This window comes from Fonsecaea nubica (genome assembly GCF_001646965.1).
Source record: "Fonsecaea nubica strain CBS 269.64 chromosome Unknown Scaff102, whole genome shotgun sequence".
Classification (NCBI taxonomy): Eukaryota; Fungi; Ascomycota; class Eurotiomycetes; order Chaetothyriales; family Herpotrichiellaceae; genus Fonsecaea; species Fonsecaea nubica.
In genome coordinates, this window is record NW_019173775.1 from 33247 (window position 1) to 54778 (window position 21532).

The 21532-nt window shown below is 53.3% G+C and overlaps 8 protein-coding genes across 8 annotated transcripts; 6 read left to right on the plus strand and 2 right to left on the minus strand.

The window, feature by feature from the left end:
• Positions 1 to 718: 718 nt before the first annotated feature.
• On the plus strand, positions 719 to 1901 carry AYO20_10065 (hypothetical protein; the record flags this gene model as incomplete). Its single annotated transcript, XM_022648328.1, has 2 exons — positions 719 to 848; positions 994 to 1901. The coding sequence occupies 2 exons, from the start codon at positions 719 to 721 to the stop codon at positions 1899 to 1901; spliced, it is 1038 nt and encodes a 345-aa protein (XP_022495685.1).
• Positions 1902 to 2283: 382 nt separating this feature from the next.
• Positions 2284 to 3475, minus strand: AYO20_10066 (hypothetical protein; the record flags this gene model as incomplete). The annotated part of the gene is made up of 3 exons (XM_022648329.1): positions 2284 to 2725; positions 2924 to 3287; positions 3409 to 3475. The coding sequence occupies 3 exons, from the start codon at positions 3473 to 3475 to the stop codon at positions 2284 to 2286; spliced, it is 873 nt and encodes a 290-aa protein (XP_022495686.1).
• A 627-nt stretch (positions 3476 to 4102) lies between these two features.
• Positions 4103 to 6789, minus strand: AYO20_10067 (hypothetical protein; the record flags this gene model as incomplete). Its single annotated transcript, XM_022648330.1, has 3 exons — positions 4103 to 5605; positions 5657 to 6705; positions 6768 to 6789. 3 exons carry the CDS (start codon positions 6787 to 6789, stop codon positions 4103 to 4105), a joined length of 2574 nt encoding a protein of 857 aa, XP_022495687.1.
• A 1900-nt stretch (positions 6790 to 8689) lies between these two features.
• AYO20_10068 (hypothetical protein) lies at positions 8690 to 10073 on the plus strand (the record flags this gene model as incomplete). Its single annotated transcript, XM_022648331.1, has 4 exons — positions 8690 to 8878; positions 8933 to 9149; positions 9209 to 9721; positions 9787 to 10073. 4 exons carry the CDS (start codon positions 8690 to 8692, stop codon positions 10071 to 10073), a joined length of 1206 nt encoding a protein of 401 aa, XP_022495688.1.
• Positions 10074 to 10688: 615 nt separating this feature from the next.
• On the plus strand, positions 10689 to 12024 carry AYO20_10069 (hypothetical protein; the record flags this gene model as incomplete). Its single annotated transcript, XM_022648332.1, has 5 exons — positions 10689 to 10709; positions 10786 to 10804; positions 10860 to 11048; positions 11108 to 11285; positions 11337 to 12024. 5 exons carry the CDS (start codon positions 10689 to 10691, stop codon positions 12022 to 12024), a joined length of 1095 nt encoding a protein of 364 aa, XP_022495689.1.
• A 1578-nt stretch (positions 12025 to 13602) lies between these two features.
• Positions 13603 to 15431, plus strand: AYO20_10070 (hypothetical protein; the record flags this gene model as incomplete). Its single annotated transcript, XM_022648333.1, has 6 exons — positions 13603 to 13905; positions 13959 to 14213; positions 14263 to 14370; positions 14422 to 15207; positions 15277 to 15319; positions 15373 to 15431. 6 exons carry the CDS (start codon positions 13603 to 13605, stop codon positions 15429 to 15431), a joined length of 1554 nt encoding a protein of 517 aa, XP_022495690.1.
• A 1945-nt stretch (positions 15432 to 17376) lies between these two features.
• Positions 17377 to 18144, plus strand: AYO20_10071 (hypothetical protein; the record flags this gene model as incomplete). Its single annotated transcript, XM_022648334.1, has 3 exons — positions 17377 to 17749; positions 17824 to 17859; positions 17939 to 18144. 3 exons carry the CDS (start codon positions 17377 to 17379, stop codon positions 18142 to 18144), a joined length of 615 nt encoding a protein of 204 aa, XP_022495691.1.
• Positions 18145 to 19057: 913 nt separating this feature from the next.
• AYO20_10072 (hypothetical protein) lies at positions 19058 to 20843 on the plus strand (the record flags this gene model as incomplete). The annotated part of the gene is made up of 2 exons (XM_022648335.1): positions 19058 to 20055; positions 20159 to 20843. 2 exons carry the CDS (start codon positions 19058 to 19060, stop codon positions 20841 to 20843), a joined length of 1683 nt encoding a protein of 560 aa, XP_022495692.1.
• Positions 20844 to 21532: the final 689 nt, after the last annotated feature.

Sequence of the window (21532 nt, forward strand, 5' to 3'; positions counted from 1 at the left end):
GCGTTATTCTCTATCGCAGTAGTCCGCTATGGATGGCCTTGTGCAAATGGAAGAGATGAATTTCATGGTATAAAATCTGCATTGCTGCCTTCATCTCTCTGTCCCTCCCTCTCTCTCCTGCTGCCCGATAGATGATCTCCAGCCTTGTCGCCAAACACACCAAACACGCCTAGATACTTTTTGCTGGGTTTGTCACATTTGCCCGATTTCGCAATCCTCGTATTCTGTATCATTCCGCGGTTCCCCCAAACGACAAACGGGTGACATGAGCAGATCGTCAGATCGTGACTCATTCTATTCATCCTTGTCTCTGGAAACACCTCGTCTTCAACCTGTTATTTCAAGGGATCATTGCCTAAAGTAGGAAGTTGGTGCGAATATTGAAGTTGTCCGGGATCTGCAGAACCACTTCCCCTGTTTGGTTTCAGCTGAAAACGTCTGGTCTATCAAGCAGTGGTCCGACCGACCCTGTAGGTCTACGAACACCTTATCAATCCTGGAATGCAATGATTAACATACCTACAGGTGCTCAGATTTCTCTTGACCCTGGTCTTCGGCCATCTCCCTGACTACACCTAGTATCCAAGCGACGACAAACCCCGGATCGGCAACTGACGGAAAGCCTCGTGGAAGTCCATTCTCACTACAGTCACTTGTTGACAGCCTCATTTTCCATTGCTTCCCGTGTCGCACTTCGCCAGTGGCTGGTACCGGCGGTATGGTGGGCGAAACGATTTCGTCTTATAGTTTCGACCATGTTATTCTGCTACTGGATACGCCGGACTTTGAGAACCCGCCGTCGTGGCTGAGTGACAATTTTACCATCATTGAGGGCGGGACACATGCCGGTACGTGTATCGCATAGAGAGGGTGGAAACCTTGGGGGTGGCAGACCGATGAAGGACTCAGAACTGAGTGTCGTTCCTCGTTCACTCTAGTCCTCATCCTGTCCTTTTGCGGTCTGAACAAGCTTCTAACACGCCTTGTGTGAAGGTGGCTCCTCCCGCAACAAACTCATCATCTTCCCCGATGGTACTTACATCGAGCTGATAAACTGGATCACGGAGCCTAAAGAATTCTTCGATTGGGCACCAAAATCACCCGGTCTGATTGACTTTGCACTTACAACCCCTTCGTCTGCGCAGGACACCTTTGATGAAGTTACGCGGCGCTTAGGGTCGAAACTGGAACAGCCTTATCCCGTTCAGTCCTCGTCAACGGATGAGGTCCCAGTACCCAGAGTCGACGCTGGTGACGGAGGGCTGGGTGTGCGGTTTCGACCTCCCCTTGCTGGCGGCCGCAAGCGAAAAGACGGCCAAGACGTCCAGTGGCACGTCACGAAACCACTCCTGGACGACTCCGCAGAAAATGTGCCAAAACCGCTCGAAAAATACTTCCCCAAGGGACGACTCGACACGCCATTCTTCTGCCACGATGTGACGGACCGGAGTCTGAGAGTGCCGTACGCCGAGAAAGAGATATCCGAGACGCACCCTTGCGGGGCGAGAGGGATCCTCTGGGTCGAGGTGCTCGTTCCTGAGGACAAGATTGACAGCTACATACGCCTGTACACCTCGGTGCTCGGCACGAAACCGAAAGTCCAGGGTGGCTACAGGTATCGTCCGACCACGAGCGTGAGCTTTTTGCTCAGCACGCCGAATCCCGACGAGGAGGCCATGAAGCGCCTAAGAGGCAGGGTTGGGGTGGTGATCCGGGCGCCGAGGGATCAAGAGGATGACGCGTGGCTGAAAGAGAGGGGGTTGGGGATCCGAGAAGTGAGGCTGTTCGCTGAAGCCAAGGGCGAGGATGAGGTCGACGAGATGCCCCTGGACAGTGAAGGGATCGGAGCGAGTCTGGTGCTGGTGAAAGAGCCCGCGGGGTTTTGGGAGGAGGTCAGCTGACCCGGCAAGGCAGCCATAGTCAGAAAAGAAAGGAGAGGAAGGAGAACGAATCCTTTGATTTATGAGTTTTGTCTTGCAACTCTCCCGTGCGCGCAGTGATGGACGTGGTGGTGGCTCGAACACGAAGAAAGCCAAGTGGCAGACGACAGACAGACAGACAGAGAGAGATAGAGAGAGACCCCAAGTCAGTCATGTCCTCTGCGTGAATCTTGCACAATCATGAATCCGAGCGTCGAGGCGTCGTCCACCAATACGCCCTTGATTTTCAGCCACTCTATCGAAATCCCCCCCTTTAAAATCTCTCTCCCTTCACCCCTTTTCTTCCTTCTCCAGATATAAAACTATTTCTCTTTCCCTATCCTTCCCCCTTCGATCTCCGTCTTTACAATTTATTGCTCGCCTCTTTGCCCCTCGCGTCCAAGGTCCCCGCGTGGGTGCCGGACCTCAACCTGGCGCCGCCGTCGAGCGAGATGTCCTCTCCGTTGACGTAGCTCCCCGCGCGACTGCACAGGAAGACGACGAGGCCGGCGATGTCGTCCGGGCGGCCCAGACGGCCCATGGGGTTCTGGCTGCCGACGACGTCCTCGCCACCCAAAAAGTCGATCTGCGGGTTCGCCAGGCGGCTGGGGAAGAAGCCCGGCGCGATGACGTTGGTGGTGATGTTCTTGGGCACCAGCTCCAGCGCGAGGTTGCGCCCCAGGTGGTGCGCCGCCGCCTTGGACACCGAGTACATGATGGCCCCGCGCTCGCCGACGTGCGGCACCACGATGCCCCCCACCGACGACGTGATCAGGATCCGCGACGGGTCGGCGCGCGTGGCCGCGCTGGAGAGTAATGGGACCATTCTGTGCGGATGGGGGGGGGGAAGAACCCAATAAATTAGCGGGATTCGTCCCTCTCCTTATTCAGTGTCCATCGCTCAAGATCGTGATGTGATGTGACGTGACGGAGACAATAATAAAGTGCCACGCACAACAATGACAACACAGAAGAGTAAGGAAAAGGGGGAGACAACAACATACAGCCTGCACAGATTAAACACGCCTCTGACATTCAAGTCGAGCGTCTTGATGCTCTTCCAGTCCTCAAATGACTCGAACGGCCCGCCCCAGCTCGCCGCCGCGTTGGCCACGAGGATGTCCAACCCGCGGCCGGGCCTCTCGTCGCGCTCGATCTCGGCCTGCACGTCCCGCACAAACTGCTCGATCTGGTCCGTGTGGCCGACGTTGGCGGGGATGCTGACGGCCCTGCCGCGGATGTTGGGCAGCGCGTTGAGCTGTGCGGCCGCCTGCGCGAGGTTCTCGGCATTGCGCGCCGTGATGATCACCTTGGAGCAGCCGGCCTGGAGGAAGGCGGTCGCGCAGTACAGGCCGATGCCGCGGGAGCCTTGTTTTTCTTTGTTAGAAGAAGCGCCGATCGAGTTCAAGAGTGGGAGAGGTGGAATGGGAGCAGAATCCACAAAAGACAAAGTGATCAAGTGATGGAAAAGGAAATCAGTCCAACGTACCGCCAGTAACGACGGCAATCTTGCCATCCAGCCTGAACAGGCTGTCAAAGTCCTTGATGGCCGCCATGCCTCTCTGCTGATCCCAGCTTTCTCAAAAGTACTGCGGATTTCCAATGCTCTGTCTAGTTGGATATCCCGTCCTTCTCAACTCGAGACTTCTTCAAGGACCCCTGCTGTTTGGGAGGAGATGGGCGTATGTAGCGCGTCAAGGTCAAGGTCAAAGTCAAGGTCTGTCGCTCAATGACGAGGTTTCACGGGAGGCTCTTGATTCTATCACGTCAATTCACGGTATATCTCGCGGCTCGCTCGATCTCAATCTACCGAGGACAAGCCCGAAGCACCAATGAACGACCAGAACCTCAATAGTTGTCCAATACAATCATCACGACACGATCGGCGCTGACTCGCAGCAAACATGGGGAAGTGGACGAGGCTGAGCCATGGCCCGAGACCAACCTCGGCCAAAAGACTGACCAATCATACCCACTGCTTCAATGGCGCAAGGCTGTGTACCCCAGTAAATTGCTGTCATCCTAATGCCTAATGTACATGCTATACAAGTTGTTGGCAGGTGCTTCATATCATACCCTCAATCTATACTCGGCCTTCAAACCCACCACGTCCACTCGTGCCCTGGGCGAAAGTAGAATGCCTTTGTTCCCGCGAACTTCCTATCGAGCACTCCTCGCACAATTCAGAACAAGTGATCCAAGCTCCCCCGCTGTGTCAGGTCCTTGTTAAATTTGCGAGGTATAGCTGAGAATACTGGCCCGTCGACCGAAGCTCGAGTACGGTCGTGCCTATCTGTGCTTGATTTGCGCCGAGGTTTGCTGATACTAGGTCGATATCTCGATCCCTCGGGGTTCGTCTTGGACCTTGATCTGGTGACAGCAGATCCGTTGAATGTTACTGGCGGCTTGGGAAGTGCCGGGCCCTCGCCCTTTTTCCTGACTCCAGGGCTGAGATTTCCAAAATCACTTTGTTTTGGACCAGCTGCTGGATCCGCCACAACGTTGGTATAGCTGAGCTGATCCTTCGATGCGCGGACGTCGACGTCTCGTCTCATGTCCCTATTCGGTTTCTTTGGCATTCCCTGACTCCGTTGTTGTCGACTCTGGAGCTCTTTCTGACGATTGATCATGCCTCGTTCCTGCTCACTCAGCATGACTTTTCGAGGTGGCGAATCAGGAGGTATCTCAAACTCAGACTCGGAAAATCCTAGCCCAGACGTCGAGACTTGAAGTCGGGGCAAGCGGGGACCCACTGGTTTGGCTGGCGAGCAATTCTCGGCCGTGATCTGACAGTGGTAACAGCTCGCATGTCTGTGGAGATGGTGGTGTGATGATGATGCCACGCTTGGGCGTCCAGGAGCGACATTCTCGTCTGTGGTTGCACCAGAAAGACCTCCTCTGCATTGCGTGTGGATATGTGCTAGTCGCCGAGGAGACCTGTCAATGTCATCTGCTAGGCTTTCCAAGTCATTCTGGGCCAGTGATCTTTCTTGTCTCGCATATTCGGCCGACTGTCGGATTGGAGCTGCAAAAGCTTGGCCCTGGTGGTGTGCTGCATGGCTAGGACCAGGAGGCGGGACTGGGACTGTTTTAGACCTCTTGGCTTCGATCGAAGCGGCGACCTGCGCAAGCGAATTGGGTAAAATGTCCAATGAGTTGATCGGTATGATTGTTACAGGGAGCTGGACGGCCACTGTCTTGAACATTTTCACCGTCACAACGACGTTGACGAAATATCGAACTTCGAAATACCTCCCAGTGCTGATGGTAACGTGTCCCCGCGGCGCTTCCAGCTCGATGGTACGAACGTCTGAAGAATGAGAGGGTACTCCTTTCCAAGTGCTTGACTTCTTCAGTGTGGTGCCACTCACCACCTCGGCGTCTGTCCGTTTCGGAAGACGGAGGTAATTTGCGCTCTTCTCTGCGGTTCCAGCTGGAGCATGCGTATACCACAGTGTTGTCTTCTCCAATTGAACCTCGATTTTCTTGACCGATTTTGCCGTGTTGTTCGCAACGTGGACGTCAATAAAGATCAAGGCGCCATTGACCCATGTCTGGCGGTGAAGGCCAGCGGTCAGCTTCACCGTTTGGATATCAGGCTCTCTTGCCAGATACAGTATATCCGCGGCCAACAGAGGACTGGCTAGACTGGCCAGCGCTTTCTCTGGGTCATGAACGGTGAGCATCTGAACATTCTATGTCTGTCTGATCACAGTTCTCTTGTCTCCAGCCTTGACCACAATCGAAGGACACAGTAGGTAGCGGATAGAAGCCTGCCTGGACGAGTACGGAGGGGGGCCGAGCTTCAAGGGCAGGTTGACGCAGAAGGGAACGACCGACGTAGCAGACTTCATCTCCCAACACAGATCTGCACCAGGTTCCGGGGTCTGCGACGTGACCAGGGAAGGTGGAGGTGGATTTTCATGATCGAATAGCTCTGTTGCAAGCGACAAAAATATCCAGCGCCGGCCGTCGTTGATTTCTTCGACGCCAATGACATCAACGCAAGCTTTGGAGAGGTAGATTGGCTTCATCTTCGGCTTTCTTGCCTGGCCGCCATCCACTTGAATGGTGAGTTGTCCTTCTACTGTGCCACCTCCCACAAAGAGTGGCGAGGGAAGGCTGATTGAAAGCTCTACTCGGGGGTGACGACTGCTGCCATGGTCCAGAATTTCATGAGGAGGCGAGGTACGAATGAAGGTGCGTGCAAGGGCAGGTCGGAGGACCTCAGATGACTGGGCTGCGCGACCGATTGATCGGCGAACCGGAGACCCGGCTCGACCTTTGTCGTCGACCAGTGTTTCCAGGCCATCCAATTCTGAGATTCTCCATGTCGGCAATTCGCGCATCGATGCCTGTACAGGTCCACCTAGACCCCGCGACAGAATGCTCGCCGACGACGTGCGCTCGGGGACGGGTCGATGGGGCAAGCTGACTGCGCTTGCCGCACGGGTTCCCAGGCCTGTGGTATAATTTTTGTTGTGGGAACGAAACGCAGTTGGTGTAAGATACTCAGATGATGTAGTATGTGAGAGCGCGTCGGCTTGAGCTGTGGGGGTTGTGGGCCTGTCTATGCAACCGTCATTCCATTCCTGTACTGGATAGCCATGTTTTGCCGTTTTCGAGGAGCTGGACACTTCTCGTATTTCTGAGAGCTGATGGACTCGATGCTGGGCTAGGGCAGAGATGGGGCGAGTGAATGCCTCCATTGAAGCGAGTGGGAATCGGGCTAGCTTTCCATCATCGGTGGACATTCGCTTGGGCAGATGAAATCGCTTCGAGGGATCTGAGTCCTTGTGAGCGAAGCCTGGTCAAGACGGCTAGGCGAAATGATTCGTGTCAACCCACCTTTGGCTATCCGATGCTCCATTGCGGTTCGATCGATCCTGTCATTTGCTAGTCATACGACTAAAGAGGTTTCCTAGTATCCTTCAAGTAGCAGGCCCGGGGTTCAAAAACAAACAAATGAGTGTGGAACTACAAGATTCTCTGTCGGCTTTCGAGGGTTGACAAGTTGCGAGATTTGACGGGAGGAGGCATTGTGAAAGGAGACGCGCCCACCCCTTGCACCTTCTTGAGTCGATGGTACGGGACAGCAACCAGGTGTGCGCCTGCCTGTGCACGCTGGAATACGAGCATCAGGAAGCCATTTCCCATTCGGGTTGCTCATTGTGGTCTCTAAGCAACGTCCTTTCAACAAGTGCTCGCTGGCACGGCTGGATATGCATCGGGATTCTCTCATACCCTTTCACGCACAAGCACACATGGCTACGCCCAAAACCCCGCATATTCAACACCACCTCCTGCCACTTTAGACTAACTCGGTACATATGTCCTCTGGAAGGGAGCAGTCAAAAAGCTCGGAAGCTCGGGTTGACGACGCATCGGCCATGTGATTTGCCGGTGGTTAACCTTGGTCTACCTCGTTCCGCCCCCCCCCCCCCCCCCCCCCCAACAAGTCATGTGTGCAGGTGGCGGTGAATGACGCCTGAGGCTTGGATGAGTGCAATCGCAGATCTGATAGCCCCTGAGGGTGTGCAGAAGTGTCAACTCAAGATTCGAGAAAGGGTCCAGAAGTGATGCTGGCAACGCTGGTTGAGGTTCGAGCTGAGGCCATCTTGGCTGCTGTGAGCTTTACGGAGGCCATCTACCCTTCTCTGGATGCAGTCTAGGTCCACGGAGAAAGACGACACTGGAAAAGCGGGGGAAGCAAGCTAGGGACACCTAGGGCAGGTTCTCAGGGACCCCGGAAGCTGGAAGGTTGGGCTGCCAGGCTTGCCTGGCCCTCCAGTTGGTTGAATTAGGCTCATCTGACGCAGCCCGGCGCTCGCCTGACGTTGGATCAGCCTTGTTTCACTTTCCCTGTTATATGACTAGCGACTTCCGCTAGACTTCTTTAGGGCACAGTTTGCGCAAGTCTCTCCTGTCATTGGTTTCCGCGCATGGAATTCCACGGCGTGAAAATTTTTTCCCACGTGGTGCGTGGCAGGCTTCGCTCCAATCCCACTCCTTGCTTCACCTCTCCGTTTCCATTCTCCTCCGCGGCTTTGACAACCAGAAAAAACTTTTCTGTTCTCGTGGGAGACCCTCTCTGGAGGAGAAAACATGGCATCCCTACCAAGCACGAGTAATTCCCCTGCCTCGCCTACTTTTGAGGTCAACCTATAGCGCTGGAATATTTTCCGTGCTATCCACCTGCCCAGACTGACCGCCTCATTAGAGAAGGGGATGGCGCAACGATCGTCTGGCAAGTCTGGTTCTCCTCACCTTCTAGTTCCAACAAACTTACCTGTTTGAGCATTCTCTGCCATCTCGGATGTGGTCCACCCCAGCTTTTTTGCTTTGGTGCCAGCCCGAAGCTCACACATTTCATGGCTTGATTTAGTTGAGTTGGGGTTCACAAGGGCGCGACCCACGGGAAAACAAGACCGGAACTGCCACTCTGGGATTGTTTTTTGCATCGATTTTCATAAGCCCTGCTTTTGCCTCCCACACCATCCCGCCCTGCTCCTCCCTTCCGTGAAAAATCTGTTAGCTCATTTCATTACCTCACTTCCGTTCCATCTCCGGGCTGTTCATTGCACCTTCGTCTCTTATCTCTGTTTCTTGTTGTCAACTATCTGTCTGTTTTACGTGTTAGATATCAGCTCGCCTTACGACGCGCGCGTGTATTGTTGTTTACCCCGGTCGCGTATCTCGACAATCAGTCCCCTTATCGGCGCTTATGCCAGGAACATTGCATTAGACTCGGTTGATTGCGTGGAGAAGGAATGGGCTCTGTCGCAGACACCGACGTCACCCTACCCGACGCTGTGGTGCCAAAACGGGAGTCGAGTGGTGACCGATATTCTTCCTGTTCAGCCTCGACCCCGGAGCCGACAGACGAGGCAGGAGGCGACGAGGTTCATTCGTCCAAGGAGCCTGCTCCTGCGCCAAAGCGCAAGGGAGGTCGCAAACCTGTAAGTGCATGACGAGAATGGAGACTGGGCCGCTGGACTCACCTGATCGCACAGATTTATGCGACCTCAGAGGAACGCAAACAACGGAATCGGCAAGCGCAAGCGGCTTTCCGCGAACGACGGACTGAGTATATCAAACAACTCGAGACCACTATTCAGCACCATGAGGAAACGCTCCAGAATCTGCAACAGAGCCACCGTGCAGCCGCCGATGAGTGTCTAATGTTGCGGTACAAGAATTCGTTACTGGAACGGATTCTGCTCGAGAAAGGTACATGTTGCTCTACCCTTTGCGCGTGAAAGTCCAATCTTTTGACTCATTCCTGCCAGGCATCGATGTCCAGGCCGAGCTGGCGCTCAAAGGGAGTCCAACCCTTCGACCACATCGCGCCCCTCCCATGACAGGGCAAGCGTCGCCGATGCAAAAGGCCATGCTCAGCAGGCACCAAACGAGACCGCGAACAACAATGGCACCTCCAATCCAGACTGTAAATCCTCCTCCCCTTGTTGGGGGCAAACGAAATTTCGCAGGCTCACCCACAGCACAGCCCACCCCTCCCTCACAACACTCCTCACCCTCGACAGCAAGATCACCTGGTTTTGCATTACCAGGTGGGATGACCTCACCCGCGATGGAGATGGCCACTCAGCAACCTCAACAGCAGCTGCAGGGCCGAACCTTACCGCCGCCGCATCGCAGCTCGTTTCTTGCGCAGTCTAGGCATCAAGGACATGCCATGTCTGGGCCCAGTACAACACAAGCTTATCCTCCACGCAGTCAACATGAGAGCTACTATCCAGCCTCGTTCCAGAAACACTACACTCAACTCGGCAAGCTGACCCGTTCCTTTACCCCCCTCTTCTGCATGTGGAGCTTTGTTCGTCCTAGACTGATTCCGTGAGTACAGAGCAGGAGTACGATGCGCAAGCTAGTATCATGGACGATATAGATGCCGACGACGTCGATACAGATAGCTTCATCCCCAACTTTCGCCTACCACCTACGACCACGACAGCAGGCATGTCCATGGGCATGCAAGCCTCGCCTCCGACGACCACTAGCGCGGCTAGTGACGGCGGCGGCGGCATGATTGATCCATACGACCCAATGCTGGACGCTGACCCCTTCGGACTGACTGCCAGCATGCATTTTCCTAATCCTTACCCCTATCCACCTACACACTCAAGAAGGTGAAAATGTGGGATATTTTACCACGAAATGCATTTCACATTGTTATCCGAGCATGAGACTTTATGAGCACTCTCAAAATGGGCATTAGCGACGGTGTATTTGCCTTACCCCAGCTGGAGGGGTCTGAGGCTGAAGTGACAGGAGTTTTGCGTGTATGCCCAAGTTTCTGTTTCTGAGCCACACGCAAATTGATGATTACGGCAAGTCTGCTGTTTATTTGTAGATACCTCTTGCACCAACGTGAAATTAAATCCATAATGCTTGCTCTACTGGCTTGTTGCTCAATTCCTTACCCCACGGGCAGCCAGCAGCCAGTTTGCTCCGTTGCCAACCAAGAATCATGCCCTAGCCCTAAGAAATGCCAAGACACGTCCAAATGTGGTTAGCGTGCTAACTGGTCTGTTGCGAAATCTGCGCATGATGATTTCGCTCTGCGTCCGAGGTTCAGGATTGAATTCCACCACTGCTCAATCAGACTCAACTCCATCTCGACTTGACAAGGTCCTTCTACGTGGTAGTCGAGGACGTTGTCTTGGTCGGGCGTCTCACCCTCCTTCATCTCAAGTTGGGGTTTCATTAACAGGAAGCCTTCACGGAAGGCGCTCGAGAGGAAACGTCATGGCGGACGTCAAGAGCAAGGTGAGCATCAGCTGAAAATGAGCTTCCCGCTTACCCATCACAACCGTCGTTCAATCGCTGACTTGAATCTCTCTAGAACCTCTACGAGCTGTTGGGTATGAGTCTCTGCCTGCGCCATTGGTTTTCACGCGATTGATTTTGATGATTTAGGGAATACCTCGGACCAGGATTCTGACCGCGAACCTGAGCCACCTACAAAGGCCATTGACAAGCCAGTCGCTCGTCATGGTAAACGCGAAGCGCCCAAAGAGGCTCCAGCTGCAACAACCGAACGTGCAAACATAGCTACCCGCGGCCGAGGTGGCCATCGTGGAGGTGGTTTCAACGATAATGAAGCAGGTATACACAACTCATCAATTGAAAGGAAAATAATTACAAAACACTGACTCTCCATCAAGCTTTCCGCAACAGAGCTACGGGCAGGGGCTACAACCGTGATCAACCCACCGAGGGCGGTGGTGAGGATGGCTATGGCAACCGTCCTGGCCGCGATCGAGGCCCAGGTGTGCAACGCTATGGTCGCGGTCCACGTGGCCCTCGTCGAGGTGGTGATCGCCACAGCCGCACTGGCATAGCGTAAGTGCGCTGAAGCACGTGTCTCTTTTCCCCAAGCTGACCAAAGACCAGCAACCACCCAAAACAAGAGGGACATGGATGGGGTGAAAACACCGGCGATGGCGAGTGGGCCGACGAAAAGGCCGGAGAAGCCTTGGCAAAAGAAGAAGAAAAGCAAGCTGGATGGGATGCTGGTGCCCAGAACCCAGCGTGGAACGAAAACGCAGAACAAACCACCATTCCTGAGGGTGGCGAGGCTGTTCCAGACCCCAATGCGGCAGAGGAGGCCGAAGAGGCCCAGGATCACCACAAGTCATATGCCGACTACCTGGCTGAGCAAGCTGCTAAGAAGTTGGAGGGCCTCGGTCTCAAGGAGGCCCGTAAACCCAACGAAGGCCAGAAGGAGAACAAGAAATGGACTGGCGCGAAAGAACTCACCAGAGTCGAGGACGAGGACTACTTCAAGGGCGAGGAGAAAGGCAAGCGTGAACGCGAACGTGCGCAAAAGAAAGAGTTCCTCGACATTGACTACAGCTTCAAGGAGCAGCCACGTGAATCCCGTGGTCGCGGCGGGCGTGGAGCCGGGCGAGGACGAGGAGGAGACCGTGGAGAGTTCCGCGGCGGGCGTGGACGAGGACGCGGCGGCGATCGTGGTGGCGATCGTGGCGAGTTCCGTGGACGTGCCCGCGGTGGCCGCGGCGATGCTCCCACCGTGGCTGTCGACGACGAATCTGCTTTCCCAAGCTTGGGAGGGAAATAAGTCGATCGTCGCTATCGTCCAACCCTCGAATCATCCAGCGTGCGAGCCCACCACCCCACCATTCTCTTCGACATGGAAACCTCACCCACCGACTTTTGTACTATGCGAAGGCCAACACTCGTTGACTCGATCGCGTCAAACTACTGTACTGGCGACTTCGGAGGCAGAGAGCAAAGCATTTGCAACGAGAAAGATCGGGTTTTGTTTTGACCAAATGGCAATGAATCCACACCAAAAAGCGCATTTGAGCAGCAGACGGATCAATGGAGAAGGAGGGATTTTGTTCTACCATCTCGAGCAGTTCCATCTGGCTAGCTTGGAATTCGTGTAAGATAGGAATTATCCTTCCTCGTTCCTCCAAATGCTGTTGCATTCAGAATGGGATTTCACTTGATCCTTTATCATCGTCGTGCCTTGTTTCGTAGTACGAGTACTTTCTGTGTAACCACCGTCCACCTCTTGAGATTGTAGGGAGTGTTGTATGTTTCCCGACGGTTTAGGCTGACAGCACAACTGCCGGAAAACAGGAAGGGAAGCAAGTCGTTTGAATAATGCCTCTGTTGTCTTCTGGTGGTCGTATCAGCTGTCTATTGTTTTACCTTGGGTGAGTCTGGCGAGGTACGTGTCCCATGTATCTCTCGGGTCTCCATTCTCATCACCATCAGCAACGGCGATCCGACGATCAAAAATATCCCGCTTCTGGTCGCCTCGGGAACTTGTCGGCAGTTGACAGTTTCGGCATCAGGACGATTGATATGAGGCAGGCAGTTCTGTCAGCGTTGGGTCCAGAGGTAGAATTGCGCAGCTGGAATGGCACAAGGACGGAGACGCAGTCGGCAGTTGCACCTCCACATCATCTGCCGAACCTCAACTGCGCCGACCAGCCAGATTCATCGTTCCCGCCCCTTCGACTATCTTACGCTGCTTACCACCACTCTGAGATGCCACTGATGCTAGCTACCAACAAGCCCTCGACAAGTCCATTTCCCTCTTTCCACCCGCTGAATCTCAGAGTCGGGCATGTGCGCCACACCCCACATTGATTGCCGCCTTGAGCCGAACTGTCCAGCTGGACCCCAGACTTGCCTTTCTTGCTCGCCACAGCCTCCCCTTTGACTGGCTTTTGATGTCCCGGAGGGCATCCTTTAAAGCATATGCCGTGGCTCCCATGGCTGCTTCTGGACACGACTGGTCGACGAACCCTGACCAGACCATGACCACTGGCGAGCTGTCGATTCGCTGGCCTTGCGTTCGGGAGATGCTACACTTGGTGTAGGGCCCGTTCGATGCCCCCCTCGTGCAAAACAGAACTGCCGAAGCTCAATTAGCCACTTGACTTTGTCCAGAATCAGCACTCTCTAAGATCGGATGGATCTTGGAGCTCAGTGTGACGGAATCATGTCTCGGTTTCGGGGATGCCGCTTGAACGTTCATGGTGTTGAAAGAACTTACATGTCCTCGCTAAAATCGTCTCGACTTTTCCTGCTTTCCTCTGATCAAGGTAGAGAACTATTGTCGTGAAGCCTTCAGACCCATTGAGCCGCATCTTTACTCTTTGCTCAGCGATATTGCGTGAACATGATTGAATCCATCCTACCGGCCATTGTCAACAACTGGCCCATAGCCCTGGCCGTCGTTGTGGTGGGCTATCTACTGAGCAACTACTTCAACCATGGCCTCAACAAATATCCTGGACCGGTATTGGCGAGGTTTACGGATTGGTGGAGGTTCTTCGATGTCCTTGGGCGACGACCAGATATTACACACCTCAAATTACATCGCCAGCATGGAGATGTCGTGAGGCTTGGACCCAATGCCCTCTCATTCTCAAACCCAAAGGCTTTGAAGACCATTTATGGCCTGAACAAGGGCTTCGTCAAGGTATTGCCAATTCTGCGATCCGCCTCCAACAGCCCACTAACCGCTTTCTCCAGTCTGGATTCTACCCGGTGCAAATGGGCGTCAGCAAGGGCAAACGTCTGCCTTCGCTTTTCTCCACGACTGATGAGTCGTATCATGCAAATCTTCGCAGATCCGTGAACAATGCATTCGCAATGAGCCAACTGGTCCAGTATGAGCCCGGCGTTACCCAATGTATCGAGGTCTTTTTGGACCAGACGGAGAAAATCTTTGCCAGGCCAGACAAGGTGTGCGATTTTGCACTGTGGCTTCAATACTTTGCTTTCGACGTAAGTCGCTGTGATCGATTCGGCATATCTGCTTCTGACTGTGAGCCAGGTTATTGGGTACATCACATACAGCAAGCGACATGGCTTCATAGAGAGAAATGAGGATGTCGACGGTATGATTGCATACCTCGGGCGGCTCTTCTCTTACGTAGCACCGGTGAGTGTCTCACTGCCCAATTGCGGCGCGCCCAAGCTAACATATCCTTAGGTTGGGCAAATGCCCTGGCTAGACCTACTGTTTCTGAAGAATCCCCTGGTCCTCTTGCTTGACCGACTTGGATTCAAGCTCTTTGCGTTTCCAGTCGCGACATTTGCTGTTCAACGAATGCAGGAGAGGCTCGCGGAAATGGAGGCGCAGGGCATTGAAAAGGGAACGGAGAAGCCAGATCTTCTGTCCATGTTCCTGAAGGCGCAAAAAGACCGGCCGGAATTCATGACCGACCAGAGGGTTCTGACCATGGCTGTGTCGATGGCGTTTGCTGGATCCGAGACCACAGCCATCACTCTGGCGGCTGCGTTTTACTATCTGGTCCGCAACCCTCGGTGCTATGAAAAACTGATGCAAGAATTGAACGAAGCTGTCGAGGAAGGGCGGATTGAGGACAGACCCAGTGGTACGATCACGTGGGCCGAGTCCCAACAACTCCCTTACCTTGACGCATGCATCAAAGAAACATTCAGAATGCACCCGGCTGCAGGACTGCCTCTTGAAAGAATCACGCCGCCGCAGGGGATTGAAATTGACGGCCATTTTGTTCCTGGGGGTACGATTGTCGGTTGCAATGCGTGGGTCATCCACAAACGCGAGGATGTTTTTGGCTCGCAGGTCGACAGCTTCATTCCCGAGAGATGGCTCGATGTCGGAAAGGAGCAGCTGAAGGAGATGAATGGCAATCTGTTCCAGTTCGGGGCTGGCTCCCGAACATGTATCGGAAAGAACATCAGTTTGCTGGAGTTGTACAAGTTGGTTCCAGCTTTCCTGCGTCGATTCGAGGTGAGTTTGACACAGTTTTGACGCTTTACAATGCGCGAGATCACAAGGCTGACATGGTCTCCGATTCAGATACGTCTTGACGACCCGAACCGAGACTGGAAACTTCACAACGGTGAGTCTGGTCAAGATCTATCTCGTGTCTCGTTGGTGCTGACTTCAGAATAGCTTGGTTCGTCAAAGAGAACGACTTCTACTGCCGCTTCAAGCCCCGGAAGATGCGATAGAAATACACTTACAGCTTTCCGCCGTCGCCTGTGCCAAAGATTGAGCGTTTTTTCCAAGATATTATCAGAGAATAACTATTCGAAGCCAGCAGCTTACGATCGAACGAAGTCAACATGATTCAAGTTCCGTCTTGTGCCGTCGAGAATGATCAGTCAAGAGGATTTTGCAATTTTGGGTTGGAGTTTTGTATATAGCGCCTGATCCCAAATTCTCCCAAAACACGTTTTCACACTCATTGCCTTGGCAAGTCGATATATTCCGCGTGTCTCCACCGGCTGACCAAGACGAACGTCCTTGAACACTGCGAATTCGTCAGACAATCTGCGATGCTGGCCAGAATTGTCGATGTAGTGGTAACCACGTGACGTCTGGATTTCTCGCCCGATAGAACCTGTGTGAGAAGACACACCGAACCTTTCCTTGGGCGTCGCCACAAAAGTTTGTGTCTTGTGTGATTCGATTTCCTTGCCGCTCGTAACGCCTGTTCTCGGCTGTGTACCGAGTACTTGCTACCTAGGTGTACACATACATGTCACAAGTGGATCTCGTGTTGTGTCTTTAACTCTGTACATAGCTATAGATCGATGGGTAGAACCAACACAAAGGTAAAAAGTAAAAAATGTCCGTGAGCTATCTGCCCCTTCTGGAGGATTCTATGCGCAGGACCGAGTACATACGGAGATACAAGTCCTTGTACTATCCATGCGGATACTTGTACAGGTACGAGGTGCTTGGAGGGATGTATGTATGTATGTATGTATGTACGTACGGGTTATGGGATTGAATACTTGTAGCGGTCTGAATGTTTGTCCACCTACCTTTCCACGGAAACCCCTCGTACCCTAACGCCTTGCGCGGTTAGCGGCGGCCGCAGAATACGAGGGGTTTCCACCCACTACGATCATCTCAGAAGGACAAGACTAAGAACAGGAACAAGTGCTGGTAGGTATACCTCCAAGGAGGTACCTACTCGTCCGAGTAAGTAGGTATGTAGTGAGTACGGGATCTTAGCTAGATAGAGCTAGACTAGCTAGTCGAAACTATGGACACTTGTCCGTCTTATGATTAGATATTATGCGAGCAAAACCTCCACTCGCTCTATCAGGAGGCTTTTCTTCCTTTTTGCTTGTCGGCCGAGTCATCGGTGTGCGCATCTCCTCGCTGTCCACCCCGTCCACTTGTCACCTCTTCGTGAGGTTGCCCTTGCATTAGTAAATGCATAACCTTCCCATGTTCGGTGCCACTGGCGCCACCACTGCTGGGAATTGGCTAGCCGCAGCAAAACAAGGGCCAGTGTCGTAGGTAAGAGACTCATCAGTAGCTACTTGGATTGGATCAGCAACCGCATTGAACAAGGGTAGTGAAGTTGGGTGGATCAACTCTCTCCTCCCCCCTCCCCACCATAACCACCCCTCCAAACAGACTCTCAAACTCCTTCTGCACCACCGCCTTTCGTCGAGGCGGATTCCTTTTCGACCAGATTCTCTCGTGTGCGTGCGCAATCCCGCGTCTTCCCAGGAACGTGTCATCGACGTACTCGTACCCTACCTTTCCATCACGCAGCAAAGTAGGGAGGGGCTCCGCTCCCCGCCCATTGGGGGAGTCAGGACACAAGGACCCTTTTGCCGGTCATGGGCAGATAAGGTCGACGGCCGGACCGAGACGTTAGGCTGCTCTTGATTGTTAATGCGATATGTAGTGTTATTCCTCATGGTCCGGAGCCGGCGCCTGTTGCGTGATCTCGCGATCTGCCTCTCGTTAGTTGGGCCGGTCCAAAAGGTAAGGCTCCCAAAGGATAAAAGGGTCCCTGGGTCACCATCCATTGGAAAGTTTTGTTGTTTTCTTCTTTCAACACCCTCACGACTTCTGCCTTGACTGTCTCCGCTGCCAGCTTCACTCTTCGACACATTCCACAACCCATCCAAGGAAGAGGCATCACCAACCATGGGCAACCTCGACAACTTCTTCGAGCTCGTCAAGGGCCGTCGCTCCATCTACTCTCTCTCCAAAGAGTCCACCATCCCAGACTCCAAAATCGAGGAGATTGTCAAGTTCGCCGTCACATGGGCTCCCTCGACATACAACGTGCAGTCGGCCCGTGCGGTAGTGCTCTTCAAGGAGAACCACGACAAGGTCTGGGAAATTGTCAAGAAGCACATGGATCAGGTACCCCTGGACGAAGGGATGCGCGGGTATATGAATAGCCGCATCGCTGGGTGGAAGGACAGCTATGGAACGGTCTTGTGGTATGAAGACCAAACGGCTTTGGACGCTCTGGCAGAGAAGAATCCCATGGTTAAGCCCAAGCTTACTGAATGTAAGAGCACTCACAACCATTCCAAGGGGGGTCGCGGGGTATGGAACCGTGTGCTGACAACATGCTTTTCACAGGGTCTGATCATTCCACCGGTATCCATCAATTCATCGGTAAGCCAAACCTGCATCATAGCACCCACCGTCTGCATTTGCTCCAGCCACATAATGGTACTAATCTCGCTCCTTGCAGTCTGGACTGCCCTCGAGGCTGAGGGTCTGGGTGCCAACCTCCAACACTTCAACTTTCACCCCGGCATCATCGCGGACCTTGAATCAACCTTTGATATTCCCAAGGAATGGATACTCAAGGCTCAGCTGGTGTTCGGCAAACCCACTGGTGGACCGCAGGAAAAGACGTTCGAGCCGATTGAGAAGAGAGTCATTGTGAAGTCATAGAGGGCTGGTTGCGTGGAGGTGGGCGTCGAGGGAGATCATATGTCCGCTGTGACTTTGATACATGCCCCAAGCTCACTTGCGGGTCGCTAGCTCGTTCCCACTGTTTGCATAGAAATAGAGGGATACTTGCAAGTCGCGTCAACAGAGAAGGAGGCGCGTCGATATAGATGTGTTTGGCAGAGCTGCGAATACGGCCTCGAGTTCAGCAGGAACTGGGGGTTATTGAACACAAGATCATACCACCAACAAGATGTGTTGTATGATACAATAATGAGCATGAGCATGAGCGCGAGTCAAGTCGGCGTGATTTACAATGGCAGCCCCCTGGATGGCGCAGGACACCCAGCTTTAATTCCCCCGTCGATGCCAAGATCCCAAAGCAGCTTAGTGCGTCTTTTCTTAGCCAACGGTCTCATCTCCATCGTCCCTCGTCCACTCACCCCATTCATTGTGCAACATGCGCAATCTTCAACTTCACTTTCCACGTTTTCCTTATCTCAATCATCGCTCTCTTCCCCTTCCCTTCAGTATCGCTCGTTAATCCTCATCAATCTTTTCGCTACTTTCCGCCGGTCTACAGGCAGAGACTCGTTCCTTGCCCTCCAGTGTCTTCGAACGGAATCCGTACAAAGGGAAAAAGGGGGACGAATTGTTACTAATAGCGAATTGTCTTGCCTGACCGGAGCACTCGGAGGTATTCTGACGAGTGGGTCACCGAGAAAGACCCCTATTCACTCCCACTCCCGACCGTACTCGAACAAGACGCGAACAGGGGGTTTTTGAGCGTGTTAGTACTTCGACATTGGCGTTTTGACCACGATTCGATTATTTTGTATAACCTGGGCATTGCATTCATCATCTTCCACCTCCTCGTGCAACGCAGAATCTTAGGCTTCGGCTCAGGATTGTCAAGATGCAGGGACCTTTGTGGTCGTTGCCGACCATGCTGGTCATATTACTTTTCAGCACCCTCACAATTGCTTTCCGACCTCTTCAATTCGTCAAGCACACCGGCCAATCCGGTCGCGCGGACCAGGCATTCAGTATGGTGAACTACTTCAACGAAACCACGCAACAATCCGACCTCTATGTTCGCATGTGGATGTTCCGGTACGGATCCTCCAACAAGGGCTGGGCATCTCTAGGATTGGCTCCGCGGATGAAAGGCGCTCTGATGTTCATCATCTACGGCGACCCGAACTCCGAGGATAAAGGCATGACTTTGACCGTGAGAACTGTGGACGGCCATCACCCTCCCCGGCCTACAGACGAGATGAAGGATTTCTACAGCGGCGTGGTCCCCGAGGTTGAAATTGTGACGGCCCATTTCGAGGATTACACCGGTGAATGGTACTCGGAACAAATGCAAGCGAAACCCTCGCATTTGGGCATCGCGGATTTCATCGTCCGTGGGTACGACCGATGGACCGCCGCCGAACTTGGAGTTCACAATGACACGACGAAACAAGCTATGATCTGGAGTTCCAACTTTAAACAAGACTTTGAAGGCGACTTTTCCGTCGACAGGGCCATCGACATGCACCAGTTTGGTCTTGGATTTGGCTTCTTGTGGGTGGACCTCTTGAATGCGAGGAGCGACGTTGCATTCTTTGGCGACATCAACGAATTGAATGACCATTCTGGAATCAGCGAGACTGCAGAGCCCAATCCGCCGACCGAGGAGGAGTTGCAGAAAGGTGATGAGATCATCGCCGCCCAGAATGGTGGTGGCAGCACAGACGGAGGTGACAATGCAAGTGGTGAAGGCGATTCGAAAGAAGTTGTACCAGAAGAGCCTGCCACAGATGCGAAGCCCGAAAGCGATACTTCCGCACCTAGCACAGACGATGGTAGTAAGGTTGAACAGCCCGTCAAGTCGGCCAAGCAGTGGAACATCCGGTCATTAATGTGGTATGTATATCCCCTCGACTGTTTTACTGCTTTGGAGCCGTCTCCCAGAACACAAATCTTCTCCCCTAAACACCCCCACTGACTATTCATTTTCCAATAACAGGCACCTCCACGGCTTCCTCTTGACCATGCCTTTCCTCGTCGGCTATCCCTTGGCAGTCTATCTACTCCGCTCTCCTCGCACGAGCGCTGCAGGGACGGCGTTCAACTACCACTGGACCGTCAACGCTCTGTCCTCTATCTCGGTGTCGATCGGTGCGCTGATCGGCTTCGTGAATTCGCGCTCCATCTCCATTCCTCACCAGTATGCTGGCATTCTCATTGTCTGCGCTTTGGCTGTCCAGCTCGTTTTGGGCTGGAGACACCACGTCGTCTTCATCGCAACTGGCGGTCGCAAGACCTGGATGAGCACTGTCCACGTCATTTTGGGCCGAATACTCTTCCCTGTCGGAATCATCAACGTCGTCACAGGCCTAATGCTGCGACATTACGGCTGGCCGGTTATCTCACTTTGTATCGCCTTGGCGGTGGTCGAGGTTGTCGTCTTGACCCTCGTGGTAGGCCAGGCGAGGAAGAGGAGGCCCGGGGCTATGCAAAAGGGTCCTTCGGCTCCGACGGCCGACGAAGCAGAAGAGTATTTCCAACTAACCGGCGACGACGATGACGATGAGTTCAGCGACGACGAGCGTGATGAGGAGACCGGGAGGCTGAATGCCGAGGAGAGGGCCAAGAAGGAAGCAGAGCGCGAGGAGCAAAGGAAGAAACTGGCCAAATTGGATCGTGTGTAAGGATGGGAACTGGGACAATACGACATGGAGGCAATCTCGTCCGCCTTGTCTTTTCTTTTCTTTTCTTTTTTGAGAATACTTTTTGGATGGATTTATCCCACGAGATCATGCGAGGGTGAAGAGCACAAAAAGAAGGTTGATGCGAGTTTCGGGACAATCAAAGAAAGAACCATGTTGCAAGATGATATATTTTATATATGTGTGTATATCGAGAGTAAACCTTAGTCCTCCTTCTCCGTCTGTTCTGAATCACCGGATGTTCGCCGTGGTTTCCATTAGCCACATGTCTAGTGTCTCCCTGGACAGAGATATACCGCTTGCGTCCGTCGATGTTTTCAGGTGCGGGTTTTCCGTTGTCGTATTTTGTATTCGTATTTGTATTTGTATTTGTATCTATACATGCACATACCCAATCCTGTCGATAGACACCTGTATTTACCGGTCATGCATCGTCTCTAGCTATGGGGCTCTGGTTCTGATTCTAGACGGCAGCCTTATGAACTCGTCACCATCAGAATTCAAGAAATGACGGAGAGAAGAGGCTAACCTCTTGGATTAGAGTGGCCAAAGGGGGATTGCTCTGCTCGGATCCATCAAGATGTTGCGCGGCGCGGGTCTATCACCGCCAGGCTATAGTCGATCCAACTCCGGCAATTGTATGGTAGGGTAGTCAAAGGCGGTTCGTCATG